The 24,581-nt window shown below is 41.6% G+C and overlaps 1 protein-coding gene across 2 annotated transcripts in view; it reads left to right on the forward strand.

The window, feature by feature from the left end:
- Positions 1–24,581, forward strand: part of TMEFF2 (transmembrane protein with EGF like and two follistatin like domains 2) — a 130,031-nt gene that overhangs the window by 86,473 nt on the left and 18,977 nt on the right. For both annotated transcript variants that reach the window (XM_071562536.1, XM_071562535.1), the window contains exons 6-7: positions 9,567–9,715; positions 10,850–10,909. In XM_071562536.1, coding sequence (XP_071418637.1) covers positions 9,567–9,715; positions 10,850–10,909 — 209 coding nt within the window. The remainder of the gene's footprint in view (positions 1–9,566; positions 9,716–10,849; positions 10,910–24,581) is intronic.

The following is a 24,581-nucleotide window of genomic DNA, read 5'->3' on the forward strand; positions in this document are numbered from 1 at the left end:
TTGTTTTGTAATTGAAGGCAGCTGACCAGGCAGGGTAGCCTCGATTGCATGGCCAGTTCAGATGGTGCTGCCCCAGGCTTGTCTCCTCGGAAGCATGAAGCACACATGTTTAAGGACACAGAGCAGTTTATGGTGAGCAGTAGTCTGATTTTGCATATGTGGAGACAATCTTTACATGGAGGAATTCTTTTACTATGGTTTTCTTCTCACTAGTTTTAGAAAAGTCACTCCTAAGCCTTACCTTCCCCACCAGCAGTGGATGGCTCATGTGCTGAAAGGGATGGAGCTGGCAGCACACTGGTCCCCGCTAGCCAAAAATGCCATCATCCGTTTACTTTTACTGACAAATCAGAGCCCACTTTCCACTTTCAGAAGTAACTTCTAGTGTTGTTAACAAAGATGTTACCAGAAATTTGTCATTGGTCCCAGATGGTGCTGCAGTTCTTTGTGAGCAGATCAATCCTTCCTGTGTGACAAGGTCCATGCCAGGACGTGCAGCTGGATAGCGTCCCATGCTTCCCACTGCACATTGCCATATTCCCATTGGCTGTTGCAGGCCGGGATGAAACACTGGGATTTGTGGAAACAAATCTCATTATTCTGCTGGCTTCAAGATAGGAGTGAGCAATATCAGCAGTCTGAGGCACAGAGCAATAAACCGTTCATGAAGGACAGCCTCAGATGTTTACAGAGAGAGAAACAGTCAGCAGAGCTTTGTTTTAGCACAGAGACGTGAAGGACACCAAGTGTAGGCAAACCATAAAAAGGCATTTATTTTATTCCATGGGCTTTAAATAAACTCCACACGTTAGATACCTGCAGACGCTTGTATTGGCATGTGCACAGAATTAGAATTTTCTTCTCTGGTGCTAGCATGAGGGTTTTTCCATGACTCTTCAAACCTAGTCGTCAGCCTTGTAATCCTCTGTTTGGCTTTAAAGCACCCAATCTAGCAAAGATTGCTTTATACAACTTAGTTCCTTTTAAATTGGAATTTTTTTTTTTTTTAAAGAGAAGAAGAAAAAAAAAATCTTATTTTGCCCTCAAGGTGTTAGCCTACAATTCAATGTACTGTTGAGGGCACCAAAGCCATGGGAAGCCAGATGAAGGACATATTATAATTGGTGTTGTGAATTGTAAGAAGGAAGCAAAGGTGAATTTTGTGATTTTTTTGTCAAAAACCGGGTTAAAAAAGTTACAGTTAAATATTAAAGGAGAACTAGGAATCAAACTGCAGTGTCTTGCACAGCAGATTAAAGTAGTTTTATGAGTCTCTAGGATGACTTCTTGAAAATTGGTGGAGCATGAGACCAGCTCCTCACTAAGCTCTGGGAAGGAGCCAGCGCTCAAGGACTCTCCTCATGTCTGTAAAGTAGGGTGTCTCACAGAGCAGTCTGAGAAACTGTTTTGAAACAACCTCTGTGAGTTGCCATAAAAAACATGCTCTAAAAAATCCATATATATCTTTTTTAGCATTGCCAGTCAGTCCCTGCTATTAAGCAGCAGCAGCAACAGCATGGCAGCTGTACAGTGATTACCCAAGCTCCTGGCTCTGCACTCAGCTACACGCCCAGAGTATGTTGCAATTAATATGCAAGGAGGGCATCAGTAAATATATTCACCACTTTAGTGCATTTTAGCTTGACATATGTCCAGTAAACAATATTTTGGGCTCTTGCAGTAAAAAGGCAAAAACAAATATCACCTGATTATTCAGCGCTTTGTTCTGTTGCAATGCTTTGGGGTCCTTCAAATCATTTTCATTATGCACTACATAATAATAAAAATCTCTATGCAGTATGCTGATAATTCCATGCATGGTCTCTGTGATTTTTAATTGTTTGAATAACAGGATGCTATTGAAATGCCATGCAGAAACACCGCATCACCCTGAGGGAATCAAGCTTTTCTCCTTTTACTCCTGGTGAAGATAAACATTTGAACAGTTGAAATAGGTAAAATATCCCAGGGAAGTCACCATGCAAAGTAGACATGCTAAAGCCCTTAGTGCAGAAGCCGGGCTACAAAGGACAAAAGGAAAAATAAATTAGATAAATAAATAAATAACAAACACTGAATGAAAGGCACTCAAGATAATCTGTGCTTTTTCTTCTCTTGTGATCTTGAAGCAGAAGAGAAGCATGAGCAGGCCCAGGAAAGAAATACCGCATGCTATTTTTGTGCTGCTATTATAAAATATGTATTGTTTATTGTTCTGCACTGCAGCTAAAGTTTTGCATCAGCCTCAAAATTACAGCAAAGTTTGTTTTGCAGGAGACACACAGCATCTCTATTCTTTAAGCTTCTTAATGATGTTCTTAAGAGCACAGTGATAGGATTTCAATCTCCTGGCAAGCACAGACAGGTTGTAGGGTATGATTCATAGAAAGAGTAAAATATTGTGTGCCAGTGTGCATTATGAATATACTTTATATATATATATGTCAGTGTACCTGATACTCAGCTGCATGCAAAACGAGGCAATGGTGCCAGGCAGTTTTGTCTCAGCTGAAGGCATCCTCTTGAACTCTGCTGTAGAGGCCACTGTGGAGTACCCGAGTTTCACCAGGCTACCAAAAGTCCCTGTTGACTGTCCATTGAGGGTGCCTGGACTTTGCACTAAAACTTAATTCTTTGCAAAATGGGTGTAATAGTACCAGGTCATTGCTGCTGTAGGGTTGTATGAGATCACTATAAATCTTAATGGTGTACTTGGAAATGGGCTAAGGGTCAGAGGCAGCAGCTTTCATTTATGTGTTCCCTTTGACGCTGATGTCAAAACAAAGGAGTGTTCAAGCCCCCTGGAGCAATCCAGTTTAGCTGCCTGCATGTGCAGGGAGCTTTGAGGATGGGTCATGTGCCAAGGTAGGTACAGAGGTGACCTGTCACTGCTCCCCAGTAAAGGGGTATCGAAGGCAGTGAGTATAACAACACACGATACCGGTCTGACTGGGCTAGCCAAGCTCCCAAGGGCTGGGTCTGCCCAGCCTGCTTAACCTTGCCAGTTCTTGCTTAGAGCTAGTTCAAGTATCTCTGCGTGGTGTTGTGTTGAGACACATTAAACATACCCAAAGCTGCCTGGGTAAATGAGCGCTCCCAGCAGCCTCCTGACACGCGGCTGAACCGTGGTACAATGCACGTTCGGATGTTGAGCCGTAATGTTAAGCCTGGCTTCATTTCAGCTTGCCTGCTGGTAATGTCAACAAAGATGCCCTGCGTACCAGAAAGAAAAAACCTTGCAGGAATCTAACTGATAGAGAAGGCATTTGGGACTGATTGCCAGGCTCTTTATGCAGGCATATACTGCCAGGTTTGCTTTAAATGGGCATTTAATGTCCTGCTTGGAGGGGCAGGGGTCTTGGAGAGGACCATGCTGACATCAGAAATTTCAGTTTCTGATCACCATTTTCTAGTCAGAGCAGAGGAAGAAAAGAAATGTCTCTGGTGGAAATATAAATGTACAACAACCGTGTTTTTATTTATACACTGTTCTATGGCAAAGGAAAGGCTTTGGGCTTTTTTTATGCTGCAAAATGTTGGTTTTTTCCTTGCTTTTTTATGTTTTTTGCCTGAAGAAAACATATAACGTTTAAAATGATTGCAGAATGGAACATGACTTTCCCTATAAAATAGTGCTCACTGAGACATGGTGGGATCTCACACTTGACCAAATTAGCATATGCACTCAAATATCAGAGCTCTGACTAGTAAAAATAACACTAGATTTGCATTTTCACATTTTTAGCTTTTGCTTTTCTGTCTGTTTGGTTTTATGCCTTCTTTCTTGACTGACAATTCTCTTTGTGGCAGATTTATTGCTGTTCTGCTGTTTGGACCCTGTAATCAACTAGACACTTGGCTGAAGACGTTAGTCATTTCATTAAGTACTTTTCTGCAGATATCTCAGACACAATTTTCTGTTGCTCTGGTTCCAAAAAACAAATGACCCATGGCCGGCAAAGTCTGAATATGAATCTTTAATAAACAGAGGTAGTACCAACAATGCTCTCAGGTTTCCAAACAGCAGAGGGCTAATTAAAAGATGTTGAATGGGGAAGAACTGCCATTGCCATCTCGCTCTGACAGAAATGTGCCTGCATCTGTTCCCAATGAAACCGCTCTTTTGGAAGCATTGTCTCGTTTATCCTCCTTGCTTCCCATCAGAGCTACATAGGAAGCCTTCCTCATGCTACGAGCAGATACTACATAGTAATTTTTTTTATTATTTTTCAGTAATATGTTGCTGAAAACAAAGACTGAATAGTTGTCTTAAGAGTAAAAATAAAGCATAGAGTGGGGGTGTTTTGTCATCACTGTGTCACTAATACTCTATTCATGAACTAAGGAAATATAATTATAGCATTGCCTTACCCTTCATGGGCAAAGAACCATTCTCTCATTTTATTGAGACACCTCCTTAAAACGCAGTTCCTCCCTCCAGCAGCAGTTCTTCATAGCCATGAATCCTCACTTCAGTAGCTTGCTCTCTGCAGGCAAAGGTATTCTCTGTGCCCAGAAAATAATACCATATGTTATTTGCAGAAGCGTGGGGAGTTGGGAGACTGCACTCACCCGTGCCTGGTTTATGGACTCCATTAATTTTTACAGAGACTGATTCAACAGAAAGCCAAGTTGGCTGCTCCAGCTTGGTCAAGCAGCCTGATGCAGCACATCACCATCACTGCTGGGACATAGACGTCTGAGGTCTGGGCAGCATCTTTTCATTGGGCAGGATTTGGGCAGGAAATGATTTCTATGTGCTCTTCTCTTATTTCCCTGGGAAGGGGAGAAGCAGCTGAAATAGCAACATCCACTCCCCAAATACCTGTGAGTTTCCCTGTGCTGTTGAGTACGCTCTTTGCAGTTACTGCCTGGACAGAAGCTCACAGAGTGCAGCAACGTGCACCCCTCTAGTTACTAGTGAGGCACAGGGAGGTGCCTTTCAGCATCTTACCTGCCTCAGGCTAAGCTCAGCTCTGCCAGCTCTCCCACAGGCAGCCTCCTGGGCTTCTTCTGCATCTTGGCTGCACCTCTGCCTGCAGACACCTTCTGGTTCATCCTGGATGTGTCGTTCTCATGACAGGGTTCAGCAATATCATCAAGCAGGGCTACTGGATGCACCATGGGGAGTCAGCCCAAAATCCCCTGAGGAGGTGCCCGGGGTTGCCTGTTGGACAGTCTTTTTAGTTTGCTTTGGTTTTTTGCTTCTGTGATCACCAAAGTAACCAAATAGATTGCTGGATGTTCAGGTCCTTCAAAATTATCATCACATGAAATGAAATGGAAAAAAATAAAGCATATAAAAGAAGGGGAATTCATTGGAGACTATCACAATGACCTGGAAGAACAGACATAAGAAAGTGAGCCTTGTTTAATGATTGTTTATGGTGGCAGTCCAAATTTTAATCAATTAACATATGAGCCCATTACTTGAAAGATGCAATGGGCCTGTGGGACAGCATGCAGTATTTCTTCCTTTCTCAGGGGAGCTGCAGGGTATCAGCTGACATCCTGAAGGCTCTCCTTCCTCACAGATGCTTTTAAAGCTGCATTTCTGACTGCAGAAGGCATACTTACACCTTACACGTGTATTTTGTGTATGCCCTTGGGTACAGTTTCATCCTGTGACCCCCTAGGAGACCTCAATGACCTTCTCACAGTGTCTTGAGTCCAAGGAACGCTCAGTCAGCCTTTCTATTGCCAAACTTTCTTCAGTGCTACACTTAAAACACAGAAACCAAATAGATTTATTGATATAACTATAATCAGAAGTCATAGCCAGGATGATAAAATGGCCGAGTGATCAAATTACTTAAAATTAGAAGCATACTCAAGTGCCTCAGGGACGGGGAGGCTGCAGGCAGGCAGCCAGCCTGCTGACCAGACATGGACAGTGGGATGCGTGCTGCCAGCCCCATGCAGGCAGGGGACAGACAGCAACCAGAAGAGGTAAGGCCACTCCCCTTTTGTCACTTTGGAAAGAACAAAATGATGGGGTGAACCTTGGACATGACCAGCTTGCAGGTTGAGTGTGAGAGGGGATGCACCAGTGCTGGGTGCTAGTGAAGAGCAGAATGGGATTTCTGGGCATGGCAAGTGTTTAGGTGAGGCTCTCTTAGTGGTACAGCATGTCTGTGTCCCACCAGAGCTGAAGTCTTGGACACCATTAGGACTCTAGCCTAATTTACTCCCTGAGGCCAAAGAGGAATGTCACATTTTGGTTCTGCTTATTTAGTAGGAGGCAGTCCCACTTCTGCACTTTACAATGCTTTGAGAAGTGAAGGCACCTTTACCTATGGCAACAGGATTTCATTCAATTCATTAAGTGCCTTTCATTTTGTATTTATTCCATCACTGGTGGATGCTACTTAAGACTCACGTGTGCTCTGTGGCCGCATGTGCCTGTGTACACACATTTGGAGTACATGCCTCACCTCTTTCCCTGCAGTTTGCTCTTTTAGAATTTGGGGCATAGCTGAAGTCACAGGTTGCTTGTTCCTTCAGTCTGAAAAAATGTATTTGAATCCTGTCATTTTTCCTGATAAGAGAACTATAAATTAAAAAGAGTCGGCAACACAGGCACATTAATCTTCCTGATGCAATCCTACCTTTAGCATTTCCTGACATATATTTGATCTTAACTTAATTGTACAGCCTTAAAGTAGGATTTGAGTATATAAGTGTAAAAGCAGGAATAAATTGCAGATACAAGCTTGAAGTTGTCCACAGAAAATTGTACAAGGGGTGGATGATGCACAGATCCTTGTAACAAGGAGATCAGGGTGACAAGTTTACTGTAATGTTTTTTTCCCTGAAAATCAGGCTTCATAGATCCCATAAGGCTTGAGCGTTATGGTGTCATCCTGAGGTTGTCCTTTCCTGCTCTCCCTCACAGAGGAGTGATCTAACATCAGCACAAGTAACACGTGGCTTGTGGTGCTCATCCTCTTCATGCGGCATGTGGCTGCTGCAGAGGTCTTGCTTGGAAAGAAAGGCTGGTCTCACAGTTAAGATTTTCAAATGGAGTTCAGAAAAATCTTGCTTCTTTTCTCACTTTTACTGAAGAAGGTCAGGAAAGCAGTTTTGGATCTTTGTGTTTTGGAAGGTATCAAAAGATGCAAATAAATGCTTAGTGGGCTCTGAAACGGTCTTTGAAATCAGTGGCAGACAGGTCCCTGAGATTTCAAAAATCCCACACAAAGTGTTTGCATGCATCTTTAAGCATTTAAACACCTTTAAAAATATGTCTCTAAGGTGTCTAAGTCTGAGCATAGCTTCCTGCATACCCTAGGCATTTTTGAAATTGCATCCAAAGTTGCTTCGATTTCCCCTAAAGAGCATCCTTTTGTTGTAATTTTCTCGTTGACTTAATTTTCTCTTGACTTGAAACATTATATATATTAACCTTCACTCATTTTTTGCAGCAAAATGTAGAGAAGTGAAGCTGTTTCTGAGCTGTTTTATTACAAAAAAAAGGAGCATATGGCTGATTGTGTCCCATCTGAAATGCAAATGGTGGAGCTACGTGGAAAGAATTATTATTACTTGAGCAGTAAATGTTTCCTAATGAAGTGAGTTTGAGTAAGGTGGGAAGCTGGAAATGACTGCAGGAAGAAATGACGATGGTTAATATTTCAGTGGAGCAGAACATTCTTATTCCGCTGATAAGGAGGTTCTTAGGAAATGCACTGGAATTTTTTTCTTATATTCTGTATGTTTATCAGTGTGGGGAAATTGTTACACACAGGGAGATAGACTCTTTTCTTCTAGTTATGAAATCATGTAATTTAATTTATAACCACAACTTTTCACTGCTGGCCTCTTTTGAGCTGAAGTTTTCTGTATTTTGTGAACATTTAGAGTAAATAGACCTACCCAATGTAAAAAAAGTCTAAAAGAAGACAACTACTGGTTCCACTGATTTTCATCACCCTGAGCACATTCATGGTGGCCAGAGGCTGAAGAGGGTGGTGAAGGAATCTGACCCACACTCCCTATTTTCCTTCTTCCTATTTCCACCAAAGTTTTTCTCTTGTATATATCCTTCTGCACTTCTAGTATTCAAAGGTGTCCAGATGTCTGTTGCAAATGGGAGGTGGACTGACTTTTAAACACTTTTTTAAATCAAGCAGTGAGGCTAGAGGCTTGACATTTCCATTACTTAACTTTCCAAAGGGAGAGCTGTGGAGTTGGTGCTGTGAGGTTCAGCACAAACAGTGGGCTGGAGATAGAGCATCAATCACATTACTTTGCCTTAATGTCAGAAGGAGCTGGGAAGAGTTTAAATAGCAGCATGAGCACAATTATGTGCTCGGATGAGCTGAGGCAGCTGCCAGGTTAGACCTCTGGCTTTGTCCCTGAGCAGGATCACATTGGTGTTGCTGAGGCTGAGCTGTCAGTTACACAGCACAGTCAGGAGACAGGAGATTCACATGCCATTCCCTTGATGATGCCCAAGGGTGTCTGACATCGCTAATGATAATGAATTAGGAGAAACCTAAAGAAAAAAGTCTGCAGCCTGCTGTTGATGGAAATAATTAGGTGTCTCCGTCTTAAAAGCAATGACAAGGCTTGGTGGGATCAGGATGTGTCCACGTTAGTGTATTAGATCCAGACCAGACTTTTAGAGTCAATCCCTCCCTATGCTTTGGTTCACATCTCAAAGCAGCACAGGAGCTCACAAGCTGGGTGGTGGTGTCTTTGAAGATGCCCCTAAGCAATGTGAGGATGGGGCCACCACTGCTCTGCCTGCATTTGCCCACACTGTGCTCTTGGACGCAGAAGCCTTTAGCCCACATAGAGCACGTCACCAAGTCAGGAGTGGCCACTGACCTTCCTGGGTAACACCTGGGTAAGGCTTTTTGGTTGCTGAGTTATTCAAATGCTTCCAAAAATGCTTGTGCACAAAGCCTTTTCTAAAACAGCATTCCCCTGGTTTCAATAGAGAGTAGCCTCTCTGTGTCCAGGAGCTGGGGGGATCTCACCAGCCCAAGGCACAGATAGAAGGCAGTCACATCACTGCTGCCAGTCTGTGTCTTGGCAGGGGATTTTATCCCACTAGAGTGAAGTGACGCTTCAGTATTACATCTTTTATTATGACCAGAGTGCCTGTAGGTGCAGGAATTGTCTTCAGAATTAAATCATAAATCAGTATAAACCCACAGTTATATGGCGTTACATACAGTGGGTAGCACCTGAACAGAGGTGAATTTTATTGCTCCTTTAATTTGCAGGAGGGCTCAGCAGCTTGATTTGTCTGCATATCTGCATGGGTATTCTTTGGTTTACAAGAGATTACAAGTGGTAATGCTGTGGCACAGTTTTCCATGTAGAACACACTTCTTTTATCTTTCCTTTTGGTTGCTTTTATGTACCTCTTCCCCCTCCCCTCCTCTCATTTCCATCCAGAAATATAAATGACCTCTTGACAGAAGTTTTTGCTTTCATTATGTTGATTTGCATTGTACAGTCAGAATAATACAAACACTTGCATTTCTGAGGTTTATTCGTTATGTCATGGAAAAACTCTCTTATAGTAGCCTCCTTGTCTGTCTTTATCTTTTCAGGTGTGTGTGCAACATTGACTGTTCTCAAACCAACTTCAATCCTCTTTGTGCTTCCGATGGGAAATCTTATGATAATGCATGTCAAATCAAAGAGGCATCATGCCAGAAACAGGAGAAAATTGAAGTCATGTCTTTGGGTCGATGTCAAGGTAACTCATAACAAAACTCATTTCAAAGAATGTTTTCAATTTTTGTTCGGTTAAAAAAAAAAAAATCAAACCAGGGCTGATTTCTTATTTGGCACTTCTTACATTTCCATTAGGCTCTTGTAGTTTATATTGTGGAGCACAGACTGCAGGAAGGGGCAAAGCTCTCCGTGGCACTGATGCTAGCAATGCCTGAGGAGTCCCCCACTCCTAACTATTCCCATGGCCTGCCCACAGCAGAGGAGACTGTCCAGCTCTGCACTGGTTTCAACATCAGTCACCAGTGTTTTGCCCAGAGCAGCTTGCCCAGAGCCCTGTCTTCCAGGAAGGATTTGGAGCAGGACAGCAGGAATGTGTCTCAGATACGTTTTTGCCACCCAGAATAGATCCTCTGGTACTCTCCTAACTGGAGCACCATGAAGCAGTCTCAGGAGGCCAAAGATGGGCTCCCAAACACAGTACTTGACTTGTTCCTCGAGTGACCTGCACTGGGCCCCAAGATGTCAAACGTGTCTGAAAGAAAAGTTTCCAACAGAAGCTCATGACTTTCTCTGTTTCTCTATAAATACCACACTTCTCAGTGCCCAGCTCTTGGGTTATTACATCACCTGTAAACCTTGAGTTGACTTTAAAAGCCTTATTTTGCTCTAAAATAAAAATGTAGAAAATTTACCTTTAAATAGCTCCTATAACTAAAGTGTCTATTGAAGCCTCGACTCTTAACAGCTTCTTTCCCCTTAGCTTCGGACCTATAAATCCTCAGTACATCTGCTTACAAGGCCATACTATACAGATGTATTAAACACATTCCAGTTTATTCCTGTCTCTTTAAAGTTAACCACCCTAAGTGGCAGTTCATTTCAGGGTACATATTAAAACTCCCCAATTACTCCAAATAGAGCAGAAATGACAACTCCTGCTTCAAGACTGATATATTTATCCCAGCTGCAATCTGTTATCACATATTGTTAGAAAAAAGATCCTGCTGTTTTCACCTGGCAGCCCCAGGAGAGGCTTGCAGCCAGCAGCAATGCTGTGCATGCAGGCAGAGTTAGCTTTGCCTGGGCACTGGGCTGAGGTGTGGGCTGTATCCAGTGCAGGCTCCTCAAGCAATTCAACACATTTCTTTTCACACAGATAATACTACAACAACTACAAAATCAGAAGATGGGCATTATGCAAGGACAGATTATGCAGGTATGGTTTCTGTTCTGTGAGAATCACAATTCACAGGATCTGTGTCTCTTTTTGTCCTTCCTTTGCTAAGGTGAGGTGTCCTCATCTTCTAGTATCGTTTTCTCTGTTTACTTTAAGGAAACACTGTGTTTGAGTTACTTTTTCTTTTGCTACAAACTCTCTTCTTAATAAATGGGCTGCTTCTATTTTTGTCAACATACAGATACTCTGGCCATAAAACACCTGTTCTGACAGTAGAAATAAATACTGTAAAGTATTTGCCAGAATTAGGAGACATTATTGACAATTATTGAATATTATTGAATCAATGTACTAGGTTATTCATATATTTGCCATGATATACAAGTTCAAGAAAGTGAAAACCTAGAGAACAGCACAGCTGTGATGCCATGAAACATTGCCAGTAATAGATAATATTACCTGTCTGTGTTTAACTATGGAGTTAATAAGGTTTTTAAAATGTGGTGGGTTTAAGTGATAAATGGTTTTAATTTATTTAGAAGCTGCAGTAAAATATGATGGCTGAATAGACTTATATAGTGCTTGAAATTAAAAACATGTAAATACTAGTGAGGTTTGGGAGACATTTTTACACCCTTTGCCTGGGAGGATTGATTTAGAAATCGAACGTGTGTGTGCACGTGCATGCAAATATTCACGGCTCACACTGAGAATTACAGCCCTTGGGAAGGTCTTGTGAAAGTGGGTCAGGTGATGCATTCATTGCTTCAGTTTTGTGATATTCCTGTGTTTTTAAAGTGTTTAGAGAGAGTAGGTGCAGATCACTGGGTTTCCCTGAGCTGTGTGGCTGAAGTGAATTCCAGCGGGTGGTTTCAGGTGTTAACATTTCTCACTAGCAGGATCCTGTGGTAGTAGTTAATGCAGCTGGTCATCTTTGTGTGTGCTGTCCCTGCAACAATGGTGTACATGGTCTTAAAAATGATTGTTCTGTTCCTACTTAAAAACAGGGCATGATGATTAAAACATGGAGTTCTGAATAAATGATGTCTCAGAGAGGCAGAGGAGTGCGAGCTATTGGGGGTGGCTGCAGCACGAAGCAGAGAGGGTAGTAACTGCTATGGGAAGTAAATGCTGGGATGAATTTCCAAAACACCAAGGATGTGCCACGATCCAGGTATTTCCTACTGCTAAGGAGCCCTTCCATAAGTGAAGAGTGAGACATGCAAAGAGAGAAAAGTTTTCAGTGTCTTTCCTCCAAACTCTTGATTGCCCTCAGCTTTTTGTGGGAGGTAGCAATCACTTTTCTTAAAAGGCTGGGAGAGCTGAGGTTGTATCCTATGATGGGCAGGAGATAAAGGCAAGTAGGCCAAAATTATTTATTTTAAGTTAGAGATAAGGAAAGTAATATTGATATGTTAAAACCTTTATCTTCAGCTGAGGAGAGCACTGGCATCCCCAAGTCAAAATGAAAGTCTGCAGCCCCTTTTCAGTGTTGTGCTGTTGTCTAAAATCCTAAGGCATCAGTACAGCCTGTCCTATGCTGCTGGATTTGCTTTAGAATGGTGCTTTGAGAGGAGACAGCACATTTAAGCATGAAACAACTGAGTTGTAATAAGAAGGGAGGAAGGGCAGGTTAAGGATTAGGGAGGAGGAGGAGATTGTAGTGATGACAAGAGTCATGGGTTATGGAGGAAGAGGTGCACAGAAGGCACCTTTAGCTCAAGTGAGCAGGAGAACGGGAACAGCTCTTGCTTAGGAGAGATGATATTTCAGCCCACACTCAAGAGGAGAGATGGTGGGTAGAAGAAAATTGATTGCAGCAAAATGTTCTCAGGGAATGCTGGAAGAAAGTGTGTTAATGGGCAGGGAGGAGGACAGAGCTACGACACAGAGTAGCAGCTCTATAGCAGAGATGGTCTCCAAGTGCCAAGAGATCAGTGGTGTGGGGAGTGATGGTCCTGTGAGAGATGACAGGGGCCTGCAGAAAAGAGGCAGGACACCTCCCACCCCTAGAGCTGTGGGAGTGACTTCAGCAGTGAAGTCCAGTGGATACCTCTTTGGCACAGAAGGATACCATCATTTCACCGTAGAAAGCAGCTCCTTGAGGCTTCTGCTATGGCTCAAGCCCCAGTGAGGTTCTCAAGGGTGCTGACTGTATCCCCTGGGTGGGTCTCATCAGATACCATTCATTGATTTAACCTGAACCACAGTCACCTGCACCAGCTAACTTTTTTTTTTGTGTGCACCTAAGTATTATTCTTGCTTATAGTTTTCATTTTAACATACAGTAACAGCATGTAGGGTGAAAATTGCAAGTTCTTGGAGGGCAATCCACATGTCCCCAGATGTGTGTGGCATAACCCTGTCAGAAGACTGTAGGGGAAAGGAACCGCTGTATCAAAATCTGCAACAACTCCAGCCTTTTGGAAATAATTGGTGATAAAGAAGACAGCAGTACAAAACTGAGGCTCAGTGAACATTCATACTTCAGTGTTTGCCAGACAGGAAACTTTGTGCCATCCTTATGTTCTTTCAACTGCAGAAACATTTAATGATGGCTATTAGAGGAATGTGGTATGTGCTACTTTTTTCCCACCTTCCTGTCTCCTCAGACAGGAAATGATGCCCTGACCATGGGAAGTTTTTTGTGAAAAAGCAACAGTTCCTCAGCCTCTGAAACAATTTCCCTGAGCCTGTGGCTTCCCAGAGAATACCTTTGTTCTCTACCATTCAATAACACTAAAAATCACCAAGACCATGAGCGCTACACACTTTTAAAAACATTGACTGGTATGGACTGACTTTCCATGGGGAGAAAATAGCAGTGGTCATAATTGATGTTGTCAATTATGCTAATGCAGCAGTGCCAAATGCTCTTTGCAGGGACTGTGGTAGCTGAGTGGTGCAGGTTTTTCCATACCCACGCACTCAATGTGGGGTCCCAGGAAGGCGGCAGCTTTGCAAACAGCCACAAGTCCCAGCACCCAGCTGAGTTTTTCCATATTGAACTATTCAAACCGTCTGTTCAATCAGTGACTTTGCTCCCTCCTGTTCTTTTAAGACAGTTGATACTTAGAAATAAAGCACAAATCCTTCAGTTTGCAAAACCAAGAGGACTCGTTCCTTTGGAGTATAAATCTTTGCATTAAGTTTGCATCGCCTCAGATTTCAAGGGCTCTTACTTTACACAAGCGAGATTTATGCCAGTACCGGGAATGCCTGACTGATCTCGGAGGCACCTGAAAAGTAATGTCCCCTTTTTCAACATAGCAAACCTGAAGAGAGTGAGCTGTAGGTGGCCCTACTCTGACCCTGTCCTGGCTCTTCAAGGTCACCAGTCCACTCTTGCCATAGCTGCTGCCTGTGCAATATGTCAGCAAAGTGTCTGTACGCATGTGTGTTTGTGCATCTGTGCAATTCTGGCCTCTTGGTTTTCTGAAACCCCAAGGTATTTATCAGGCTTGGGGAGATTTTCACTCATTTCAACAAAGGGCGGATTGTTGACCTTGATCAAGTTTGTGCAGTAAGATTTGGTTTTAGTCAATAAATAAATGGGTTCAATTTCCCCCTTAAATCCAATAGCAATGCACTTTGTCTTGCAATTTCCATGAAAGAACATTTTTAAACATTTTAAGCGTAATGTATGTTTTGGAATTTAGAGTCTGAGCTGAAAGTCCTGTGATGGATGTTTTCTTGAATTTCACCATGTTACGCATAAAGAAGGCTGTTTCAGGGGCATTTTTGCATTCAGAGTCCAGGCAATCAAGGAGTTTTCATCTTGTTAATTCATTTGCCTATTTATTTTTGTTCTTCAATATTTATATTCTCTTCTTAAGATCTGGATATTAGCAATTATCTTCCTAATGATTTTATCCTTTCTCATTCTCATTATCAAATTACAGAGATTTTTTTCAAGCCATTTTGAGCACTATAAAAAATAAGTCAGTATGGATGTGCCATATTTCAGTGTTATATATTCATGAAAATTGTCAGTGAAGACACTGACAAATTTGATAGACCTATTCAATAATATCATCTTCCAGGCCAGACAAACCTCCCCATATGAGCATTGATTGGATTAAGTCTCAGCAGCCGAATGCCAGCAGTGCAGAAAAGCTGATGGAAGGGGAAAGAAGCCATTTTCAGCCCAAATAGTCTCCTTTGGTGAAAATTGTGCATCTGCAAATGGTCACTTTGAGCCATATTTAGGGGTTCCTCAATGGCAGTAAACTCTCCCTTGGCAGGAGCCTCAGCTGGTGCCTTCTGGGATCTCAGGCAGTCCTGGGACTCTCTTGCAGGTAGTGCCGTGGCCCCTCTTGCCAATGCTGTTACTGTGCCTGGGAAACACTAACACACACAAAATCCTGCACAGCTGCTCACAGATGCTCTGCTCCCTGCTCTCCCTCCTGGTTTCCCATGGGATTTCAATACTACATGGCAGTCTTGGATCTTTTTCAGACCCCTTTCTGGCACTGGGGCCTTCCTGGCACTACCAGAGGTGCTCAGGCCAGTAATCCAGCAGATGGTTGTGTTGCCCAAGCAAACCCAGCACTCCACCAAAAAGGGCAAAATCCATCTGTGTCAACACATCATCTTCCCTTGGCTTGGACAGGGCTGTGAGATTAAGGCCATGGGAGCCATTGCGGGTTCCAAGGATAAGAGTCTTGGACTCTTCAACAAATGTCTTCAAAAGTCCAAGAATCTTGAATTCCAAAATAAATACAAAGTAATTTTAACGTGTCAGAAAATAAAACTATCCTAAAGCTTTACCAAACCCCTCCACTCTGCGTTGCTAACCTTTAATCCCTTTGAATGAAAGAACAAGCTGTGCCTATCAAAGAAAATGTGGAGAACTGGCAATGGTGCCCTGACCCTGTACATGTGAGAAGCACTGAGATGTGCAGCATCCCTTTCTTCACAGCCTGATACAGAGCCCACCAAATTCAGTCACAGCCATCTTCATTGTCTGTAACAGGCCTGGAGAGTGGCCAGGCATCAGAACAGCAGTGTAGAATTTTTACACTGACTATTTTTTAATTTTTTTTTCCCCAGGACTAAAATATGAGAACTTCAGACTAGATTCCTTCTCTAGACCGTAACATTTTCAAAGTAGGTTAAGTTTTGAGTATAAACTACTTGACATTGTCCCTTTGAATTAAATTTTGTGTCTACTACTATGTCAGCCATTTCCTAAACTGGTGAAGAATAATAAAGCCCCAGAGCTTAGCTATGGCATATAAACTGTTGTGCAGTTTTGCTCTGCCATTGTGAACCAGGCCTTCCTTTCTTCTTAATGGAACTAGCAAGTGAGACACAGAACTGAACACCACACATCCATCACAGCTAGAGAAACCATTTCTCATCTGCAGCCTTGTAAAAACACAGGGCCAATTGCATCCTTGCATATGCAGATTTGCTTGACTTTTGATTCTACCAAGTCTGAGTCAGAGGTTGCTACACCGAACAAATAGATTATTTAGAAAGCATTCCTGTTATTCCATCAAATCACTTAAATATTGAAAAAACCCACACATTTTAATACTTTCACAGCACTGTGGCAGCATGAACATTGGTTTAGCTGCAGCCTCCACCTGCACTCACACACATAGGCATGCACACTCCGGCCTGTGGGAGAACAGTACAATTGATACATTTCTTAAAAAGTGGGAAGCTTTTAAATGCTTCTGCAATTGTTATTTGCATCTACAAGTTGTTATTTGCATGTGTTTGCAAGGTTTTATGAAAATATACTTTTATGCACAATGAAAGTCCGCAAAAGGTGATAAGTAAGCTCTGCAACACACTAAAAAAACAGTCTTGATTGTATGTCAGGCCAGGCAATTTAGGTTTTTTTGGTCTGTGACTTGAGGAAAGCAATGAGGGCATCTCCCTCTGGGAGATGTGACCATACTATGTCCCTCATGCCTGAACGTGCTTAAAATGTCTGTTCATTCAGAAATGTAGATGTCTACAAATAGCTGAAATCTAGGGCACATAAACTCAAGATAAATAAGAACAGAGCAGATCTCCACTTCTAAACTAATTTCCTAATAGAGTCAGGTGGAGGAAGGCATTTCAGTCAGAGAAGACATTTCAGTCTTGTTTTTCCTACCTAATCCAGGCACTCCTAACAGAAAAGTTTTCAAACAGAAGAACAGAAAATGTCTCTTTTCATTGTGTGGAACCTGGAGGCTTCCAAAATCAAGCTCAAGTTTACCATCACGAAACACAGTGTAGTGTTAGCTTGGCAATATTAACTGTGTAGCTTAGTTTAATTTAAGGAGTAGTATAATACATGGATAAGAAAACTATTTCTGTTCTGTGATTCTTCTGAGTGATTTTCAAAGGTCAGAGAGAGAGATCACTATGTTCTGGTAACATTCTGTTTTCCTGCCCTTCCACTGCCTTGCAGCTCCTCTACTGTTGTTGATATCCAGAAGAAAATCTAGAAAGCAGAGATAGACACCAGCTGGTAGGTTAATAAATCTTACTGCTGGCTAGTTCTGAACTAAAGTCTGAGTAGGCAGCAGTGTTAGTACCAACTACTCACTTGACCCTCACATTTCTACTTATCCTAGGTGCTTTTTTAAATGAAAACTTGCAGCTGCTTCTTTTTATGATTAACTCCAGGTTTTCAAAAGGTGGAGTGTGGAAAGTCCCACAACAGCATTCTTCTCTGTCATAAGGAGGACCAGATACTTTACTTCTAAAATATGAAAAACCAGGGCATTAATGCAGTTGCCTCACGATGGGCACTGCAGCACAGACTACCCCGAGTGCTTTTCTTCTATAGAACTCTCTCAAATTTACATCTAGATCCTGCTTGGCTCCATCTTGCTGAAATCTGCACAATTTTTTTTGAGTAGGAGACAGACACATGGTTGTAGAGGTCACATAATAGCCTCACAAACAAGTCCCCTGCCGGGAAGGAAGCTGCAGCACTCCAGAGCACTGCGCTGTGTGATTTAACAGCACTTACTCCTAACGGTCTTTTCCTGAGGAGCATGCAAAATCAAAACAGGCTTATGGAGATTTTAAAAACAAGCGAGAGGTAGAGAGAAATATTGCTCATTTAATCTGCCGGCCTCAAGAGAATATCTCACTTTTTATGGGAGTTCTCTAACTTTGAATCACATGTGCTACGCTTGGTAAAAATGTGCCTTGTTTCTTCTGATTTCTGGTTTTTTATGGTTTTATAATGAGATAAATTGTGCCTTTTCATTACTTACGATTTCCCAGTGTCATGCTCATGGAACCTGTAATTGTTAGCATTAAAACTTAAATTAGGTCTCAGGTGAACTGCTAGACATCCCTTTGCCTAGACTGATGTAGCTCAAGGAGGAAGAACATTTCCATTTGTGCCTTTAAAGCTTAGCCCTTAATTTAGTCACTAACGAATGTGAATGAAAAGTTCCAGAATTCATTTGTGCTTTCTTTCCATAATAAACAAATTCAGTAATGCTGTGAGTGACCATTATAAAGCAAGCTATTTGTTTTGCATTAAAGCTTGGTAGCCTGAAAATTCACTAAATCCAGGCTAAGAATTTGATCTGTAGGAAGTAAACAGGAAAAACAAGATCCAACTTGTAACACCAGTATTGGCATGGACAGCCTTAAAAACTACAAAATCAGACCAGGCTGAAGCATTTAAGTCCTGGAAATGAATTCAGGTGTAATGCTTCCTTAAGATTTGGGGTGAGAATGGAGTTTGTAATGCAAGTATATTTTTTTTACTGGGTTTTCCATCAGAACTGTACAAAATCTATAAAACTTGCTCCAAACACTGGCTCCCACTCCGTGTGCTTCCCCAAGACTGTGTGCCTTACTGGTTGGTTTTTCCCTTATACTATCATATAAGCAGTCTTCTGTTTTGTTCTCTTAAAGGTTAGGGATAAAAACAGCAATTGTATGTGCAATAGAGATGAGCAGACCTGAGTTCATGTAGGCATTTTGACAGATTCTTCCATCTGTGTCCCAGTCCATAAACACATAATGTATCATTTACATATATTTGGTCTTATTTAGAGCACAGAAACCCATCTCTATGAACAAATCTGAGCCTTTCAGTTCCTGCTGATCTTTTTGTCCTCTGCTCAGTATCTGTATTTTGATCAGAAGAATGGGTAAGCTCAAAAGGAGATAGAGCTTGCAGAAAAGAAAAACACTTTCTGCTTACACATAAAAATGTGATCCCTAAAACTCAAGACAACTTGAATTGTGCCTGATATCTCAAGTTGTCTTTAGCCAGATACCTTCTTCCTAAACAGGACCTCTAGTGGCAAGGGATACCCCTAAGGGTAGGCACCCTTGTAAAATCACTTTCATGGTTTGCAATCGTGCTAGTTGTTATGATCTAGTTAAAGCTACTCCTAAAATTTGTTTTTCCTAACCTTTGTTTTCAGAGGTTTATGGAAATGAAGCAACATGATCTGCAGTCAGTGTTTGGCTGCCTGGAATATATGGAATTTGCACTTTAACTCAGTGCACAGAGCATGTGGGCTCTGCCACTGTGAAAGGATTTACAGTTATCAAAAAGGTCTTTTATATCTGACTAAATCACACTGTAGCACCTAGTTAATACTGTATCTTTGCCACTTCTCAGATTAGATACCCTCTACTTGCAGTCCTCTCCTATATAATATACCAGCATTAAATAACAGAGCTCTGTATGAACTCCATCTAAGGATGCAGGAAGAGTCCAGCCTTGAAGTGGCTTTCACAGATCTGTACTTAAATTTACTGCAGACAGCCCCAAACCTATTTCACAGCCGAAGTCACAGGGAACCTTAGGTTCTTCTCCCTTTAGGATCTAGAAAGTCTGTGCATCCTGGTTCCTCCATAGGACCAACAAACGCGTGTAGGTACAGTACAATGACGCAGGGTGGTGGCACGCATGGCTCCTGGGACACTCTGATGATGGCTGAGTTTCACACTGTATCAGCTGTGGTGCTGTTGTAGGTATCAGTCTGTAACTCTTAGCTCTTCATCCTCGTGCCAGAAAGATGGTAGATACCAACTGTCTTTGGCATTTTGACATCTTGGTAAAGGCATTTCGCTCTTGATAGCATCTTCTTTCCTTTCTCAACCCCTCTGCCTTCCCTACAAGAAAGGAACGTAGGAAAAAAAGTATCTGAGAGAAGACTGTCAATCTTCCCCAAGGAATAGGATGGAAAATTAATCCTGCCTGAATCTGGGGAGGAATTTCCCTCATTGTCGATTCCATCCTTCCTCTGGGTTCCAGGCACTTTGATCATCTCAAGAGTCATCTTTGAAGGATGCTGTTCAAGACGGTTCATAGCAGCTGTTTGCCATCCATTACACTAGTCTGAATTAGTTGATGGATATTAAATAGTACCACAGTGTATTTTTATGCCTAGCAACTCTATTTTAGGCCCAGTTTCTGTAAATTTGCTTTTAGGAATTACGGAGCCTTCCCAAGTATTTGAGAGTTAAACTTATAATGAGATGCTAGAATATCCGTTTTCAGGAAACATCAACATCTAAATATTTGTGTTTGATCTAGTCTGAAATGTTGAAAAAATCATTTTTAAATATTCACAGAACTGAATTTCCTCAGAATTTTGTTTCATGGGATGTTTTGGCATTCTTTATGAAATGTTAGATATCAAAATACCATGAGATGAAAGCATATGACAGTTGTAATAAATAAGTTGTACCATAAGGAAAGTTGCTACTTAGAACTGACTGAAACATCATCTTTTCTAGAAAGAGTATCATCATGTCAAATTGCAATACAAACACAAGATAATTTGATCATTTAGACACGTGCAATGGTAACCTGAGCCTTCAGATAACAAAGGCTTTCACCTAGACTCAGGAGTATAAATGCATCTGGTAGAATGAAGGGAAATGTGGTTGGGGAAGAAAAGAAGGAGCTGGTGTGTTTATTTTTAGTAGACCTTCAGAATTAGACTAGATGGAGACAAGTAGCAATTTTTGCCTAGATTAATAGATTTGAGTAAAGAAAGTAAAAGCAGACAAATATTTTGCCACATCAGTTTCACTTTGCTGATGGTTCCACTTCTTTTCATGGAATACATCTGCTAAAAGCCACGTCTTGCGCTGATTGTTCAGTCAATGCAACATAACTATTTTTTGAGGTATTTCTTGACACTTGGTGTATGAGACACTGAAACCACTAGTGACAGAAATTTGTTTCTTAAGAAAAATAGAAATGGTTTAAGAGAAAGTATGAAATGGAATGGAAGATGCAGCATATTGGATATCAGCTGTGCCTTCAGCTGATACATCCCTGTGTATTCAGAATAAACCCAGCCTTGACAGTTTGAGGTGCACATCTATACCACTAAGCAATCAGAATTGCTCTTAATAACTCAGGTTTGAAAAGCACCTTTTACCTGCTTAGCAAGGTGACTTCTTACACACTTGGGCTGTCATTTTACCTTGTACCCATGACCATTGTTAGTGTGAAACTCTCCTCTTGGAAATACAACATCTGTAAACAAAATGTGCTGTTAGAGAACCACTGGCAGTACATGTCAGAATATTATCATCACTGAATTGAAATGCACTGCTTTGCCTACTGCTGCTATCACAGCCATTTTAGACAGCATTACATAATGGCAAAATATTTTTCAGAAGGGAAAAAAATTAAAACTCTCCCTCTGGTTTTAATCTCGCTCTTATTTTATCCGGGGTTTAAATCTTTGTCAGGTGTACATCAAAAACACCCCATCCCCAGGGTATTTAATTTACAATTTCATTAAATAATGGAAATGTACTTCCATCCAGCTAGGATGGAAAAGGATTAAATAAAAAGCACTGTTCTAAAATCAAGTAACAGAAGCGTAGCCTGTCTCTGTCCTCTGCAAATGAAGTAGCCATGGAAAGGCTTGTTATTAGTCTATAATATCAAAACTGATAAACTATTAGCATTTTGTCAGGCATGATACATGCTAAACCTTTTCCTCTGCAGATCGCCTCAGCAAGAACTGTAACTGTTTTCAGACACATCTGGCACTGCGGATTTTTTTCCATCCTCCATTTCAGTGATTTAAAAGGCCTTGGCTGGGCAGAAGGATGTCAGCTGTTTGGTTTAAAACACTGTTATAAGAGTGAATAAGATTTAAAGAGGCAGTAGGTAGAATTCTGGCCTTGCTGAAGCTGGCAGGAGAATGGCCATTGAGTGCAATGGCTTTCAGATTTCTGTATGGCTTCTTCGTATGTTTTTATTATTTTTAAATTTTCCATTTCCCAGAATTGTCCTTTCTTTTCCATTCAGCTTCTTCCACTTTCAATATTAGCTCTAGGAGTCAGTGCTGAGTTAAAATACCAAACTGTTCATTGCACAAATGCCATCTTTAAAGCTCACTCCTGTGGCACTTCTGTAAGACAATGATGAGTGCAGGTGTATAAGAACAGTAAAAGCATGCATGCATGCATGCATTTATTTATTTATATATATATATTAAAAATACATTCTTCATAGACTTTTCTGGTTGTGCTAAAGCATATTTGAAAAATGGGCTGTGTGACCAGTAGTGAGTCTCAAGACCTCTATGGTGTAGAGAAACTATTTCACCCTTTCTGGAAAGAAACAGCAGGGCAAGCTCTGCCCTTGCATTCTGTGCCGCCACACGAGGGGAGGCTGAAGAGAAGAGTTTGATGGGAGGTGGACAGGCAACCAGAGCAGTTGGCTTATTTCTGCAGGCAGAGTCTGAGCGGGGTCCACGGTGCTTCTGGAAGAGTTTGCAGTCAGCAGACAAGAGGTGACTCTTTCATAAGAGCCTCTTCAGTGCAATATGCACCCTGGAGGGATCTCTTCAGGCTACTGATAGCTACAAAGTATGTTCTGCAGCACTGGGTGGTCTCCTCTCTGTGTCTCAGAGATCAGTTGTCGCCTAACAGACCTTTGGCATCGGAGTAATAGACAAAAGCCTTAAATTTGTATGGTGAGATTGAACCCTTTTGATGCAAACCCAAGAATATGAAGAGGTTTTGGCTTTGTCCTTCCATTGCAGTTTCATGACAGATGGGAAACTGTATCTTTGGTAAAATAGGTAAAGAAGTGTAGCAGGTTTTTCTGCAGTGGAATTTTATATTGTCTTAGCATTTTCTCCTACTCTTAAAATTTGGAATAGTAAGGGATATCTTCCTAGCTTCAGGCATGGGAAAGGAAGCATACTGAAATCCTGATTACCAGTAGGAATTTCTAATGTATACTCTGCTATAAAACGATCCTCTGAGTAGCCACAAAAGATTTTAGGAATAGAACTGAGCAGATACAGAAAGCAAGGTTGTAGACTGTGTGGACCTATTGCCATCACAGTTTTACAATGCAGGACTCAGGGGAGAGGGCTGAATAAAAATAGCATCAAACCAAGCAGGATTCATGCCTCAGCAAGCACAGTGTTTGCTTTGTACAGAGGAGTGATCACGGTTTTGCAACATGATACTAAAATGTTTCTGAGGGTAACAAAACTTTTCTGAATAGCCTGAACAAAAGCAGGGAAAAGCATGATTGAAACCACGCATTTAGGCAACAACAGACAACTCTGAGTAGTCACAAGCCATTTAGGGTCATGCTCTGGCAACTGAAATAACCAGGATATTCACAAGGGATTTGCCAGGCATGTGATTCAGGAAGTGTACAAAAATACCACATATAGGAGTCAAGTATTTTTATTTCAGTCTCCTATTTTCTCACACACACTTCCCCCAAATTCTGCAGCTCTTTCTCTAGTTTCCTGGATGAATTCTCTCGGGCTGCATGTTTTCACAAGCACAGATGCTACCTTGGAAAAAAAAAGAAAAGAGGGAAGAGAGCCAAATGGGTGTCACACTTTAGCTTGGCAGCATCTTACCAACATGTGCCCCAAAAACAGGAAAAAAAATACTGCTTTTAGTAATCAAAACTGAATATAAAATCAGTGTAAAACTAGGTCTGTAAAACCTTCAGGTTGTCAAAAGGACTGAAGGAAACACCTTGTAGCCAAGATGACATCCCTGACCTACTTGTCCATTCTGTCACGTACCTGGGTAACCTTTCCATCTCTGTGCCTTCCATCGAAAGTCTCTGACAGTTTTGCCATTCATTCTTGCTTTCAGTTGAAATTTTTTGAGTCTGTTTGAAGTGCACGACCAAAAAGTAAAGTCTCCTAACATCACGCTGGCAGGCCTAAATGTAAGTCGGAGACCTTTTCAAACACTGCTTCTCTGTGGAAAACAGTCTGTTCAGACCTGGAGTTCCTACTGGAAATTAGAGGACAGCCTGGTAATTGGATAAGTGTGTGCTTTTATTTACAGCAGTTTCTCAAAATGAAGCTCCTGCTTTGTTTCATTGATCTCCTGCCTGTTCTCTGGAACAGTAAAAGCTACACACATAGCTGAAGGGGCAAGGAGGAATGGAAAATGTAGCTTCATGTTATACAAGATGTGCATGTTCCTCTGAATACGATCAGGTCATAAGTGAATCTCCATACAAACATGGAAGCATCTTTGGTTAATCCACAGTTTAACTGCTTAAAAGCAATTTTTATCAGTGTAGCCCTTGGAATTTGGAATTGCTGCTAGTTGCATCAGTATTTAAATTCCTGCAAGTCACCTGCATAGGTGCCAGAGAAGGGATAACTTCAGAACACTGGGATTGATGTATGAACTGGAGACCTTTGGAGTCTACACTGTTGTAGGGATTGGAAGGAAGAGGAAAAACTGTATTTGACTTCTGCAT

The sequence above is a fragment of the Pithys albifrons genome, chromosome 8, assembly GCF_047495875.1.
Source record: "Pithys albifrons albifrons isolate INPA30051 chromosome 8, PitAlb_v1, whole genome shotgun sequence".
In the NCBI taxonomy this organism is placed as follows: Eukaryota; Metazoa; Chordata; class Aves; order Passeriformes; family Thamnophilidae; genus Pithys; species Pithys albifrons.